This window comes from Echinops telfairi, unplaced genomic scaffold, assembly GCF_000313985.2.
Source record: "Echinops telfairi isolate 266 unplaced genomic scaffold, ASM31398v2 ScPeMD7_18;HRSCAF=68, whole genome shotgun sequence".
Lineage (NCBI taxonomy): Eukaryota > Metazoa > Chordata > Mammalia > Afrosoricida > Tenrecidae > Echinops > Echinops telfairi.
Window position 1 is genome coordinate 53,790,871 of NW_022103915.1, and position 15,040 is coordinate 53,805,910.

The following is a 15,040-nucleotide window of genomic DNA, read 5'->3' on the forward strand; positions in this document are numbered from 1 at the left end:
GGGGAGTGACGCTGACCCGAGCCATTTCCTCCGCGCCCGCAGGAAGAAGCAGCCATGGCTCTGGACGGGATCAGGATGCCAGATGGCTGCTATGCGGACGGGACGTGGGAACTGAGCGTGCATGTGACGGACCTGAGCCGCGATGTCACCCTGAGAGTCACGGGGGAGGTGCACATCGGAGGGGTGATGCTCAAGCTGGTGGAAAAGCTCGGTGAGTGTCGGCCGGCCGGGTCGGAGGAACTACCCCTCCCCAGGCCCGGGGCGGTGGGGGTGGGGTCCGGGAGCTCTCGGCATCCCGCAGAAGGCTTCCGACGAAGCACCACCCCTCGGCGGCTAGCCCTTCGTCGCGTGCACCTTTCTTTGTGACGCTCGGAAATCTCCCGAGGGGACGCTAGGACCTTCCAGTGGTCAGCGGAACTGCGTGGTGGCCGGGGAAAACTTCCTTACGTTTCCCCTCTTCCCTGGAGCGGTCGGCAGAGCGTGCCGGCGACTTGTTGGCTGGGCGAGAGTCCCGCCTGTGGCGCTCGGCCACCTCTTCAGTAGTGGGGCGACTTTTTTGGTATGGAGGATGATGTAAAAACCTATTTACGACCGACTGTTCTTGAAAATGTGCGACGCCGGGAGCCAGCATGCAGTTACTGTGGGCTGTTTCCATGTGCCAGCCAGCCAGCCTTACAAGGGGCGGGCGGGCCAGATGTTTGACCAACTTGGTAACGATAATCTCATCTTGGGGTAAACCGTTTCTAGCGTCCAGTTTTCTGTCTGAAGCTAGGGAAAGAACTGTGTGAAAAAGCAAACCGTATTAATTCGGACTTGACATTGTTGGCTTGAATGCGTAGAGATCCTGGATTATGTGACCCAGTTGTGGGAGTAAGCTACACTAGGAAGTGAGACATGTTTGCAGTACATACTTTGTTCGTGAGGACTGAAACCTTTTTGAGGGGGGAGGGGGAACCATCTCGGAAGATTTGGAGATGATTTAATTATGGTAAGTGCTCTGAGGACTGCCTCCCTGGGCTTTAATTGATGTGCCTTTTGTATCTAATGCAGCTGTGGCAAGGTTACTTCAATTTGGTTGTAAAGAAATAGCATAGGAAGATAGGGAGGCTGTTAAAAGGAGTTGGGTCCCTTACTGAGAGAGTGTGGTGTGTGCACCATATATAGTTAGTAAATAGTGCTCTAATGTCCCACTTACAAAATAAGCAGAATTCACTCTGGTGGACCTGCTGCATGCCCTTGCTGGAAGTTTAATTACTAAAGGACCAAAGGAGAGACCTAGCCCAGGAGAGAGTGAGTCCTCCTGAGCAAGCCTTTGAAAATAAGGTTCTTGTGTTTTGTTCAGCTGATTATCTGTTGGTTAGCATTGTTTTCATCTGATGTGATTAAATCATTGTTTGCCAAATATCTATGGGACCTTCTTTTGTGTAGCACTGGTGTGGGATTATTGAAGGGGAGAAAAGTATCAAGTATTCTCTTGTTTTCAAAGGAAACTAGTATGTCAGAGATTGCTGTATATTTGATTGATAGTTTACTAATAAACTAGCTTCGATAAGGGATTTTTTAAAAATATTGCAAACTGTTGAAGGTGACTGAGACAACTTGGAGTTCTGAAGCCATGTTTTATCCGATGAATAAATAATGACATGTTATATTTGTATTGCGTTAGAATTGCTTATTACAGAATCACAGGCACAAATAGCAGTAAAGAAAGTAAACGTTACAGATGATTGGTGTTAATTTTTTAAGTGGCTATCAACTTCATACTTTAATGCTGATGCATTTTTAACATTTTTAGAACAGGTTTATTAGCACTGATCCACATGTTGTACAGTTTTCATCACAATCAATTCTAGGACATTTTCTTCTTGTCCTCATTGTTATTTATGTAATTGTTTTCTCTAATTGTGGCCAAAATATACACAACAAAACATTCTCCAATTCCACAACTTCTACATGTATAATTCAGTGCCATTGATTATACTCTTTATGTTGTACAACCATTAATACTATCCTTTTCCAAATTGTTCCACCACCATTAACTCACACTCAGTGCCCCCTAAGCAAGGACTCTTCCTCTTTCACCCATGGGAACCACTGGTCAAGTTTGGTTTCTTTCTTTTGTTTTTTAATTACTAAAAAACTTCTCTTAAAATGTCTTGACATAGTATTCACATATCAGTAATACACCTTCATGATTAAATCACTTTTTTAAAGAGTTGTGTATACATACATCATCACAATCAGTTCTAATACTCCCTCCCAATTTGTAACTTTTTTTTCTTTTTTTTAACATTTTTATGCAATGACAAGAAGCCCAATGAGTAGGAAATGCTGTTTACATGAAAGCTTTTCATCATTCTTTTTTTAAAAAAATTAGTTATTTTTGTTGTTGAAAATATGCATAACAAAAACAATTCAAGTTTCTATCTGTACAATTCAGTGTCATTGTTTACATTCTTTAAGTTGTGCTACCCTTCTTACTGCCCCCATTAACATCAGTTCCTCCCTAGTTTCCTCCTCAGTTAAACTCATTGCCCTTTAAGGTCCCTGTCTAATTTTTCTAGTTGCTCTTGCCAATTTGATTCCATAGATCACATCTTGAAAGAATATGATGCTATTGGCTTTCTATCTTTCTTGCATTGAACTTGTACTGCTCTTGTGTGTATTTTAAATTCCAATTAGTGCTTTACAGCACAATGCTGACTTTACTGGTTTTTGTAAAAGTGAGTTTATAATTTTTGACACCTAGTTTTAGGATACCAAAAAAGCAAGCCTGCTGCTGTGGATGGAATAGATTCTGATTCATAGAGACCCTATAGGACAGAGTAGAACTGTTATAAATGCTGATGGAAGCTGACTGCTGGATGGCTACATCTTTCTCCTGTAGAATGGCTGGTGGGCTCAAATCCTCAACCTCTGCACCAGGGCAATCTGCTTTTAGGATCTACACCGGTACTTTGAAATGAAGACTGTTTTGTTATTTACTGGCAAGTAATCAAACTATGGTAATCGAATTAGAAAAGAACTGTGTACTTTTTAAGGTGCCTAAAACCAGAGTAAGTTGTGTCACTGGCGGTATTAAAGGGTAGGCTAGGTGACTGACTGCTTGTCAACTAAAGCAGTTGACAAGCCACTACAGTGGCTAAAGTAGACCAGAGAAGCTTGCAGGGCCTAGATGAGAGATCACATTAGGAATGGCCTGGCCCAGGGTCTGGTGTCTTAGCTGGATTGCCTAGCAGTGACAGACAATTAGCAGAGCTAGGCTATTGTGGCCTTGGGACAGTTCAGATTCCATAACTAAAAAGTAGCCTGCAAAAAAAAATAGTCTGCATATAAACGTTAGGCTCATCAGAGGATATGCAAATAGAAGAAGCATTATGCTTTAAGACTGTTTTCCTATGATGTTCAGTGCAGCAATTCTCTGGGGTTGATAAACAATCTCTTCTCAATATTGTATTAAAGTATATTGTATTAAAGATGGGACTTTTCAGGAGAACAGCCTTTGTCTTTTTCATTAGATTCTCAAGTTTCTGAGCCAGAAAAAAATCTTGGGACATGGATCTTTAGGTTTGAGGATGCTTTAAGCATGCCAGAACAGAAAATTAATGCTTCCTTAGAAATGTGTTGGCAATAACTTCATATGTAGTTAGAATTTTATATAGAACTTTTGCACTTCTATGATTTGTTGCTTTAACATAAAGATCTGAAAGGTTCTTTTAAAATATTACTATAAAACAAATTTGTCATTCTACAGTAATCTTTTAAAATAAAGAATATATGCCCTGAAGAAGTAGGCTTTAGGGAATCATAGCCTTTTTCTCAAGACTGCAGATTGAAAGCTTTAAATAGAATATTGCATTTTTTGTGTTTCGCAAACATTTTAAGCATGTATGTTATATATTTTTTATTAAACTGTAAACCATGAGGGATTAAGGATTCCAAAATATAAGATGCCAGGGAATACAGTGGTAAAATGATCCAGACTGTAAAGAAGAGGCCCAAGTTTATGAGATTCCTTGGGAGAAAATAGAATAGTAGAGACAAACTTTCAACTTGGTGGATTCAGACCTTAGCACTAAAGATTTTAAATATCAAGGAGATGCTTCGTCTTAATTCTCTGTGGGGTTATTAACTGCTTCCCTATATCATCTTACAAAAATGGGTCTTTTTGTAAGCGTCTGTACAATCAAACTTTTTCCTTTCTATAAAAATTTAGTTTATGTGGAGAGTCGGGAATTTCCTGTAATATAGATTCATAACAGAATTTCGTTCTCTGACCTTGGATGGCAGCCTAGGTTACACGATTCCCAGATTTCTTCCAGTTCTGACTTTATGATTAGAAAGAATATAGAGGCTGAATTCGATCAGGCTGCAAGTTGGGGGACAGTAACAACTACAAAGAAATGTATGGAGTTGACTAAGAGTATTTGAGGAATGTTTCTGAACTTTCAGTAAAAGTTGTCCTGGCTTTAAAGTGTGTTATGGCCTTGACATAATAGAATCTATGCTGGGATGCATTGTACAGTTGAGTTTAGGCTGTGAAGTTAACACACGTGACTAAAAAGAGGAGATTTCCGTCAAAATTGCCTTTTAAAGTGACCATTCACTTATTCCATAATTGCACAGAGGAGCACAATAGCTAGTTTCCCCTCTCCAGGACTTTGTTCTATAAAAAGTGCTTGAACTAGGATCAGAGGTTTGGCAAGATGTGGCTGTAGGGAGAGGGGCCTATGTAACTGGACAATTCCTCTCTACTCAGGCTACTTGCAAACTGAGGAAGCTATATAGTTGGAAAAATACGTAATAGTGAATTGAGTCTTGGTTCATGCTTCTTAACTGTATTGCAAAAACCAAACACTGCCATTGAGCTGATTTCAACTCGTGGTGACCCTATAGGACAAGGGGTGGTGGTACACCTGTGCCCTTTTGGGTTTCCCATACTTTAATCTTTCTTCCTCTGAGTGGCTGGTGAGCTACTGACCTTGAATCATTTGAACCAGTGACCATGTGGTAGCTCAGTGTGCAGCCCAGTGTGCCTTTTGGGCTCCTTTTCTTTTTTTAATTGTGTAGTAACTCAGCACATGTTAATTAATCTGCTTAAAATCCCGAGGGTAATTTGCAGGCTTTACTATAAGCCTGATAAACAAAACAAAAATGCAAAATCTCATTGCCTGCTAGTCAATTCTAACTTCAGGCCACTTCTGTAGGGCAGAGTACAATTGCCCTACCACTGGTCTTAACAGAAGCAGGCTGCGAGTCCTTGTCAGGAAGTCACTCAGGTTTGAACCACCAACCTTTCCGGTGGCTGCTAAGCATTTCAACCACTGTGCCACCTAATGAAGCATAAGCCGTTTTAGAGCTATTCTTGGACAGTTTATGTGTTTTCATGCCATGTTTGTACTCTTTTAAAAATCAACAAATATTGTTTTATTCCTACTGGGGTTATTTATAGAGCCACTGAAAAAGGATGACAATGTTTATTCAGTTGCTTACAAAGACCTGGTTTGAAATATCTAAGTACTGGGAGAGGGAAAAGACCTTTGCTTCAGCTCTTTATCTTTTGCAAAAATTTGAGGAAAAAACACCGAACACTTCAAGAGCAACAATTTGCCATTTGATTTCCTTTTTCCATCATAGACACATTTTTATTGAAGTCCTTGAGTAAGTGCAGATATAATAACTCCTCATCCCTAAATACTTAAAACTGTACATCCTAAGATCAAGAATCTTCTCTTGCATAATTGCTGTACAGATATCAAATTCAGGAAATACAGCATTTTGTCTAGTGTGCATATTCAGGTTTTGTCAATTTTCCCAGTAATGTCCTTTGTTTTTTTACATCCCGAATCGTAGTGTGCTTTTAGTGTTACCTGTCTCCTTTTAGTCTCTTTAATTTGTAGACTGGGCATCCATTCTGAAACCACAACAGAAGCAGATGTGCATGCTGTCCTCACTGAAGGGTTCCATCAGCGACTGTCAGAAGTCAGTTTTGACAAATCTAATGCTCCCCTCCTTTTATTTTTTTAGTTTTTACTTAATCGGTATTTTTATAAACCTGATATTTGTGTTGGGGATGATAGCATCAGCAGGTTATGCACTTCAACATTGATTGTAGTATATATTATTAACAATAAAATATACAAAAAAATCCAAGCCAAAACCACATGGTTGTAAGTGCAAGTGCAGTTTGTAGTAATTCGAATGCAGTGGAAGTCAAGGATTACCTATATATGGTTTATTGGTATTAAGATATGCTTAAGTAATAATATCTATTTCCAGACAGTATGGCAACCATAATGTCTTTGACTCCCTACAGATCCTTTGTCTTTCAAGGCACTGTTTTATCTTTTTAAAAAATAAAAGATTCTTTATCAGCATAAATTTGCATTGTCATATATGTTTGACTAACTTCATCTTAAAGTTGTATCATTACCATTAAATAAAGGCGTGGTCATAGTGTAGACCGTTGAGCATATTGTTGTTAGGTGTTCCGACTCACAGCGAGTGATCCGATGTGTGACATTGTCCAGTCGTGTGCCATCCCCACAATTGTTTTGACATCATTTAGATATTCCTAAATGTTGGTTGTCTGGAAAGAGGGTACCGATTACAAGGATCTATATGTGACCTCCTCCCGGGGGACAGACAACAGAAAAGTGGGTGAAGGGAGACGTCGGACAGGGCAAGATATGACAAAATAATAATTTATAAATTATCAAGGGCTCGTGAGGGGAGGGGGAGGGGGGGAAATGAGAACCTAATGCAGTGAAGAGAAAATGTTTTGAGAAGGATGAGGGCAAGGAATGTACAAATGTGCTTTACACAATTGATGTATGTATGGATTGTGATAAGAGTTGCATGAGCCCCTAATAAAACAATTTTTAAAAACCTGAAAAAATAAAATAAAAAAGATTATTTAAAAAAAAGAAGCATTGAAAAAAGTGTTGGTTGTCTTCACACTGCAGTAGGTGTTAATGGATGCACAGATTAAAAGAAGTGTGCGCCTAGTTGAAGTCAAGATCTAAATTCAAATTCTGGCCTGGCCATTTGCTGGTTTGTGATCTTTGGACAAGTAATTCAACCTTCGGATCACATTTTTACATCTTTAAAATGGAAGTAAACAAACAAAACAAAACTTTTTCATAGCTTTTGGGAAGAAATGAAATGATACAAGTCAAAATGCCTTATATAAACAGTTGTGGGGTGACATTGAGTCCATTTCAATTTATGGGGAGCCAGTCTGACAGTCGAGGTGCCCTGGAGGGTTTTCTTGGCCGTAATTTTCCCAAAAGCCCATCCTCCGTCTTTCTCCTTCCGAGCTGGGAGGTGGGTGGAAGCGGCCAAGCTTCAGTTAGCGGCTGGGAGCCACAAGGGCCCTTCCTGCTCCACAATTGAAGAGTGGCTATGTTCTCAGTGGCATTTAAAGTCTCAGTATACTGAGTTGAAGAAAATGGGGTGGACGTGTTTAAAATAAAATTTAGAATGTTTAACAGGTTTTACTTTTAACAGTGAGTAATTGTAATCCTTGAAAGAAGTTTAGTTTGGGACTGCTTTCGTTTAGTTTGACTCTGTTCCCAACCCCTAAACAAGAAAAATAGTTATCATTCCACCCCTGCTTCCAAACACATACACACCTGCCTCTGTAATGTGACAAAGAACTATTTAGCTCATGTTTTTACAAGATTTCTAAAATGCAATGGGCCACCAAGTGGATGATGGTATTTCTGGGATTTGAAAAATTTATATAACCATGAAGGTTCTTCCAATGAATTCTCTACTTACTACATTTTTTAAGAACAATTTTTAAAATTTAGTGGTTAAAAAGGGAATGATAAGAAATAGTTTGTTGGTGCATAAAAAACATTGCCCTACTTAGAAACTAGTTAAATTTCTTTCAGACAAAAGCAAATATGTGAAGTATCTTTATTTAAATGGAAATTTTTTCATTGAGATACAAAGTAAGACTGTAGGATAACCATGATAATGTTTAAAAAGTTATATGCCCAGTGGGGCAAAGTAAACAAATACTAAGAGATGTGACACTGAAATTGTGTTTACAAATTTCATAGTTGGTATAATTTTTAAATTATTTGCATTATTTTTTTCTTAGTGTTAGACTGAGGTATAATTTATGAACAATAAAATTAAATATTTCTTAATGTGCTGGGTCTTGACAAAGGTGTAATCATGTAAGCACTTCATCAGTCAAGATGAAGAACTTTTCCACGACCCCTAAAGTTTCCCTAAGCTCCGTTTCCATCAGCCCTTCTTTTAAGTACATACAACTCCTGAGAAAGGCTGCTGTTTTCTTGCCCTTTAGCTTTGCCTTTTCTAGAATGTCATGTGATAGAACTTGTAGCCTTTAGAGTCCAGTTTCTTTCATTAAACATATATATAATCATTTAGCATAAGAAAATGTGAAATTAGTTCATGTTGTGTCCATGTGTGTCTGTCAGTCTTGGGTTTTGTAAATCCTTTATATATTTTAGGTACAAGTCTTTTTTCAGGGATTTTGCAAATATTTTCTCCTAGTCTGGCTTGCCTTCATTTTCTTAACATAGTGTCTTTCAACGAGCAGAAGTTTGCAATTTTGACAAAGTTCAGTTCATCTATTTTTTTTTCTCTTCCATGGATTTTGCTCATGTGGTTATATGTAAGAAATCTTTTCCTAGTTAAGGCCAAAAAGGTTTTTGCCTGTGATTTTATGTGTTAAAAGGAAGATCATTTGAAAAAAAAAAAAAGGAAGATCATTTGAAGTATAGACGTGACTGTATCAGGAAGACAATAAGTGCATTCTGTCTCAATATAGCAATGATTACCATTTTAATTTGGCAGAATTCAGGATGTAAAATAATAGTCCAATTTATTGTCATTGAACTGGAAAATTTATTTGGTTTCTAGAAATTGAGTCATAAAAATGGACCCAAAGCGAAGCATCTCTGAATAGTGAAAGATTTTAGGGTTTAATGTGTAGAATGCAGGAGAAAGATAGGTAAGTCTTGAGTTCAAATCCTGGTAGTGCCACTTATTTCCTGTGTGCTTTTTCAGTCTGTTTCCTCGTCTGTAGGTTTAGAGTGATCTTCACTTAGCTTTGCCCCTTTACTTTGTGTTGTACTGTAGTTACTTGAAAGTTGAAACTATGTTAACTAGAAGATAGCATTCTAAAATAATTATTTTGTGGCCATCCAAATGTTACTCTCATTTCATTGTTGAGGTTATAATTCATTTTTGACACCGACTCACATAGAATTATAGTAAAATGTTTTGAAAATTATGTCTGGGCATAATTTTCTCTCAACTTTAGTATTTTCTGTTTCAGAGAATCACTATATACGAGAAGGTGAAAAGGAGATAGAGCAGTAAATGATTAAAATTACTTACTTTTGAGTTTCCTTTCCTAATTCAGTATGCAGGCTCTGGCGTGTATTATGTAGCTTTATAAAGACCAGCCAACTTCAGCATATCCTTGGATGGTGACCTTTTTCAGTTTCAAGGTTATTGAGCTGATAGCCTCTAATTTTCAAAAGAGCTAGCATCTAATGAATCGTTTCTCAAACATTTAGCTATCTTACTATTTTTATGTTACATTATAACTAAAAAATACACCAGATGTATTAAAAGATCAGTGGTGATTTCAGAGAACCCAGTGTAATGATGCTTTTGATACCCTCTTAATGGAATATTTAGGGTTATAAATAAAACAGCAAAGAGCCAGCAGTATCGATTGTAGATGAAGTCTGTTGGTTCAGTGCCTACCACTTAATTCTTGAGTTCAGTTTAAGCATTTCATGACCATTGAAATTAAAAATAACACGAGAAAAGCAAACTTGCTATATCCGTTTTTAAAGTTTTATGCAAGATGTTGATACATTCTTATGCTATGATAGAATTCCCTCCTTATAGAGCATGGACCTTGGAGAGGGGAGGGAGGGAAGGTCACCTGCTTCAGAGTTCTGATGACCTACCTCTTGGTGTCTGGTACCAGTGTCCTCATTTGTAAAATGGACATAATAACCAGTCCAACCCATTGCCAGTCCATTTAGACTCCTAGCCAACTTAGAAAGGGTTCTGAGACTGGAAGGTTTACAGAGCAGATCAGCGGTGTTCATTCAGTCATTTCTACACATTTTGTTCAGCTCATCCGTTGCAATCCCCTTGATGCACCATGACTTAGCCTACTTTCTCTTGTGTTTCCTGTTTCCATCCCTTCTTTCAGCCCTCTCTATCTGCACTTCGTCTTTGGCTTAATAACGTTGCTGGTTTGATCCCAGAGAGTTGATTGTTTTCATGCCGGGACAAGCTCAGTGTCAGACCAGAAGAGGGACTAAGGGAATAGCTTTGGGGGTTCTGCAACAAACAAACTCATGCAGCGCCTTCAGTGGATTTCCGTTGATAGTGACCGTCTGAGGACCAGGTAGAGCTGCCCCTTGAGGTTCCGAAGCTGTAACTCTTACAGGAGTAAAAAGCCCATCTCTTCTCCCTGTGTGTGGCTGGTGTTTTCGGACTGCTGACTTCGCAACCCCGTGTGTAACCATAATACCACCAGGGCTCCTGGGGGAGCTACAAGAAATTCTAGTGTTGGAAGTTGAACCAGATTTAAAGGACCGGGACAATTTGTCAAGGCCCTGTATTCAAAATTTTGGGGGGTGTAAATGTTTTGTTTGGGGGTGTTTTGGGTCTTTAAAGTAAAATACATGTGACTGGGAGCAGGAACAAATGTAGAACCTCGAGTAAGTAGCTGCTGTTGGGTTGACTTCCACCTCATTACGTACAACAGAATGAAATAATGCCAGTCCATCAGGCAGCTGACCCAGAGTCTGGCCCTTAGAGGCCCTCCACTGTACCAAACTTGGTGTCTTTCTCTAGTAATGGATCCCTCGTGGAGAGTTAGCATTGCTGGAGATCTGGAAAGCTGGCTTGGTTTAAACAGAGGAAACGTCACCTGTTGATTTTAAGTAGGAAGGACCAGAGAGGCAAAGTCTGGGGGAGAGAGACCTGGCAGCATCGGCCTGTGCCCTCAGCGCCGGCGCCCTCTTCTGTACATGGATGTGCTCAGCAGCCCAGTGAGCTGGACAAGCGCAAAGTACTCTTGGTAGGCTTGTTACCAAGAAATGAAAACAGCGCAGTGTTTGTAATGTTTTTAATTATAATTGAAAAGTAAAGTAAAACATACAGTAAATTTTTTAGTATTTCTCAGTTTCCCTATACAGCAAGAGTTTAAATGTTTGACAGAAATATTGAAGGTATTTACAATTTATTTTATAAGGGATTTATGTAAATACATAGTATTTATAATGTTTCTAATTGAATCTTAAGGTACACAGATATTGAAAATATATGTGTATGAGTACCCCTTGAGACACAGGATAAATAAAATCAAAAGCCTTTTCTCAATCCCAAACCAGGTGAGCCAAGCCCCCTGCCATGGAGTCCGTTTTGCCTCATAGTGACCACGTAGGGCAGGTTGGAACAGTCTGGGTTTCCAAGACCAGTGGTTATGACCTGTTGACCTCCTGCTTAGCAGCCAGTGTGTAGCTACTATGCCACTGGGGCTCTAACCGGTTAATTATATACAATTATAATTGTGATGTTATCCATAGTACTAAGTAAGTGTACCTGTTTGACAGGTGGGCCGATGAACGGTTGGAGATGGTAATACTTGATTGGGAGGTTTCCTGTGAAGGGTTTGTCATCTTACTAAGGCAAGGAAAGAAAGGTATCTGAGAGAAACCAAACCAAACTCACTGCCATCGAGGCAATGCCGACTCATAGCCACCCTATAGAACAGGTTAGGATGACACCTGTGAGCGTCGGAACTCTGCATCCTTTTCCCAAGGAGAGGCTGGTGGTTTCAACCCAATAAGTTACCACCACACTGGTGGCCAGGGCCACTTATCCGAGAAAGGAGGCTCTAAATATTAAATTGTACTGTCTGGTAGTTTAGGAAGCCGTAGCATGAGATGCACTTGCGGATGGCTAGAGACCTAGATCTCGGTGAGGCAATTGGGGCAAAGATTGGTAAGATTTTCAATAACCTGCTAGGGTAGTGGCTCTCAACCTTCCTAACACCGCGACCCTTTAATACAGTTCCTCATGTTGTGGTGACCCCAAACCATAAAATTATTTTCATTGCTTCTTCATAACTGTCATTTTGCGACTGTTATGAATCGTCATGTAAATATCTGATATGCAGGATGTATTTGTCATTGTTCCAAATTGAACATAATTAAAGCATAGTGATTCATCACAAAAATAATATGTAATTCTATATTGTGAAATATTTATTTCTAATTACAAATAAATGAGTCAAACTTACTGAGTTGAGTTTTGCTCCTGATTCTGACTTTGTTCCGGACCTCAGTTTCCTCATCTTTAGTTTAGAGCAGTGGTTCTCAACCTTCCTAATGCTCTTTGCCAGTGTTTCTTTTTTAATTTTATTGATTGCTAATTACCCCACAGAGTGAGGGAGGAGGTCCAGCAGAGTACAGAATTAGGGGTTGGCTAAATTGAGTGACATCCCCCACCTCCATCCTACCCCTTTCCAAATTATTTCCTAAAGCATTCGTTTTCTGTTTTTTGTCATAGCTGTGGAAAATCAAGAGTACATATCTTTTTGGCAAACTAATAGTCATGTTATAAAAATTTTACTTTTAAGCCTTAAGGTAATAGTGCTATACTTTGCATTGCTAAGAATTCACTTGGGGATTACTGTCCTAGACTAAGATAGTTCTGGAAGGATAGGATAGTCCATCTTAAATAAGATTAAGAGTAATTTGGGAATTTATTCCTAGACTCTGGAATAATCATGAATAGTCTTGAGAGGGATAATTTAGAAGGTATCTCAATTATTTAAATCTTAGCATTTCCTTTTATATTAACATGTATAATTTTGAACATAAAACCTGTTATTTATTTAATCATTTTTCTGTGCATCGATAGGAGTGTGTGTATTTTAATTGCTTTGACGTGGGTTTAAATTTTCGTGTTGGCATGTGCATTCATCAAATGGTTTATTGAAGGCAATTTTTTTTAAGTTGGTGGAAAATTGGAATGGAAAGAAAAACAAAACTTTGTTTCCCAGCAAAAATGCCATCAAGATTGTGATGATAGGACCCACATAGTCCACCCCTGGAGAAGGAAGGAGGGTCTTGGAATTTAACCATGTCAGTGCTGTCTTTTTTTTAACATTGTTTTCTGACGAAAAATTAGCACCTTTTGGAGATTTTAAAATTAGGAAACAAAGAAGTCAGAAGGAGTCAAATCAGGACTGTCAGTGGGTGGATAATGATTTCCCATCTAAACACACCCCAAATTGTCCTTGTTTAATAAGATGAATGAGCAGGGGCATTGTTTTAGGGATGTACTTTCTGGTAAAGCTTTCCCGATTTTTTTTTGTTTTTTTGCTAAAGCTAACGTTTCAAAACACTCATAATAAGCAACTGCTATTGATCCCTGGCCCTCCAGAAAGTCCACACTTGTAAATGTCTTCCGCATTCCTAAAATACCATTGCCGTGCTCTCTTCTCTGACCAGCTGCTTTCTTTGATGGAATCACTCCCACCTCTTCACAGCCAGTGCTTTGTTTTTAGGATCATACCGGGAAAGCCTGCTCTGTCACTTGTTACAGTTCTTCCCAGAGTGCTTCAGGATCTTGACCCTACTTGCGTAAAATTCCATTGAGAACTCCGCTCTTGTCTGCAATTGATCGGGCACAGCCCATCAGCTCTTCAACGTGTGCGAGTGTGCACAAGGTCACTCTTCCTCTTGCAAATTGAGGTGGATGGTCTCCTTGTGTGGGCTTCATCTTCTCATTCCATCTTGAAACAAGTATCCTGTTGTAAATTGCTGGTAGCTTTGTGGCATTGTCCCATAAACTTTGTGTAAAGGACAGTGATTTCACCATTCTTCCCAAGCTTCATTAATTTGATGCTTTTTCTTACAAATTAATTTTGGCAGAATTCGTGTTGTTTCGACTGGGGCTCTTTTCAGGCCAATGCCTTATCCTTCTTAGCACTTCAAACTAGATCCTGTTCAGACAGGCTATATAACAAGTTACTATACATTTGTTTTGCTATAAAAACTTTTGAAATTCATGCATAGTTTTTTCATAGTACATATTTCCATGAACAGACTGGGTTGATTAGAGAAACAAATCTAGGGGCACTCATGTGTAAGAAAGCTTTGTGTCAAGAAGTAATTGCATGTCACAGAAACGCCCCAGCCCATTCCAACTCAAGTCCATGAGTGCAGTGCCAGCCCCAAGTGCCTCTGCAGACTCATGCAGCCACATGCTTTGAGGGTGCAAAGTTGTACGGGTCCAGTGGCTGTGGAAGCATCAGATCTCAGAGTGGCCCGCAGCCGGAAGGTGATGGCAGAGAGAGAAGTGGAGGTTCCCATGCCACACCCACAAGGAGGCACTATCAGCCTGTGACCCTATTGACAGGTGGAATACCACCCTTACACATGTTTATATATTTTCACGTTGATATAAAATCATGTAACTACCACAGCTAACAATCTTTTTGAGTTTCATAGTCTGTAGTTGCCATTATTGAATCAGTTAGCACACATACATAATACAAATACATTTTGTGTTTGCTTGAGAGACTTGTCTAGTATTAACTGGTTCTGGAGAGACCCACGTAAGACCAGCTCTCTAACATATTAAAATTTTCATGGTTTTGCCTTAATTTTTTGATCTAATACTTCATTTTTCTTAGTATATATAGAAAGGTAGACTACATTTTACTGCTCTTCATGTTTTTTTTCTTATAAATAGGTTTGTGGCAACCTTGCCTCTATAGTCTATTGGCCCCATTTTTCTAATAGCATATGCTCATTGCATGTCTGCTACGTTTGGTAATTCTCATAATTTTTCGACATTTACATAGTGCTATTGCCCACTTCATAAATTACAGTACAGTATAACTATAACTTACTGTGTATTGGGAGACAAAAAATTGTGTGACTTACTTTATTGCAATGAATTGAACCTATAATAATATCCCCAAGGTTTGCCTGTACTTCAAATTAATTTAGCT

At 39.0% G+C, this 15,040-nt stretch overlaps 1 protein-coding gene across 4 annotated transcripts in view; it reads left to right on the forward strand.

Annotated features, from left to right (window-relative positions):
- Positions 1–27: 27 nt before the first annotated feature.
- Positions 28–15,040, forward strand: part of FERMT2 (FERM domain containing kindlin 2) — a 93,574-nt gene continuing 78,561 nt past the window's right edge. For all 4 annotated transcript variants that reach the window (XM_045287737.1, XM_045287738.1, XM_004698592.2 and 1 more), the window contains exon 1: positions 28–211. In XM_045287737.1, the coding sequence (XP_045143672.1) occupies positions 55–211 (157 nt within the window). In that variant the 5' untranslated portion in view covers positions 28–54. The remainder of the gene's footprint in view (positions 212–15,040) is intronic.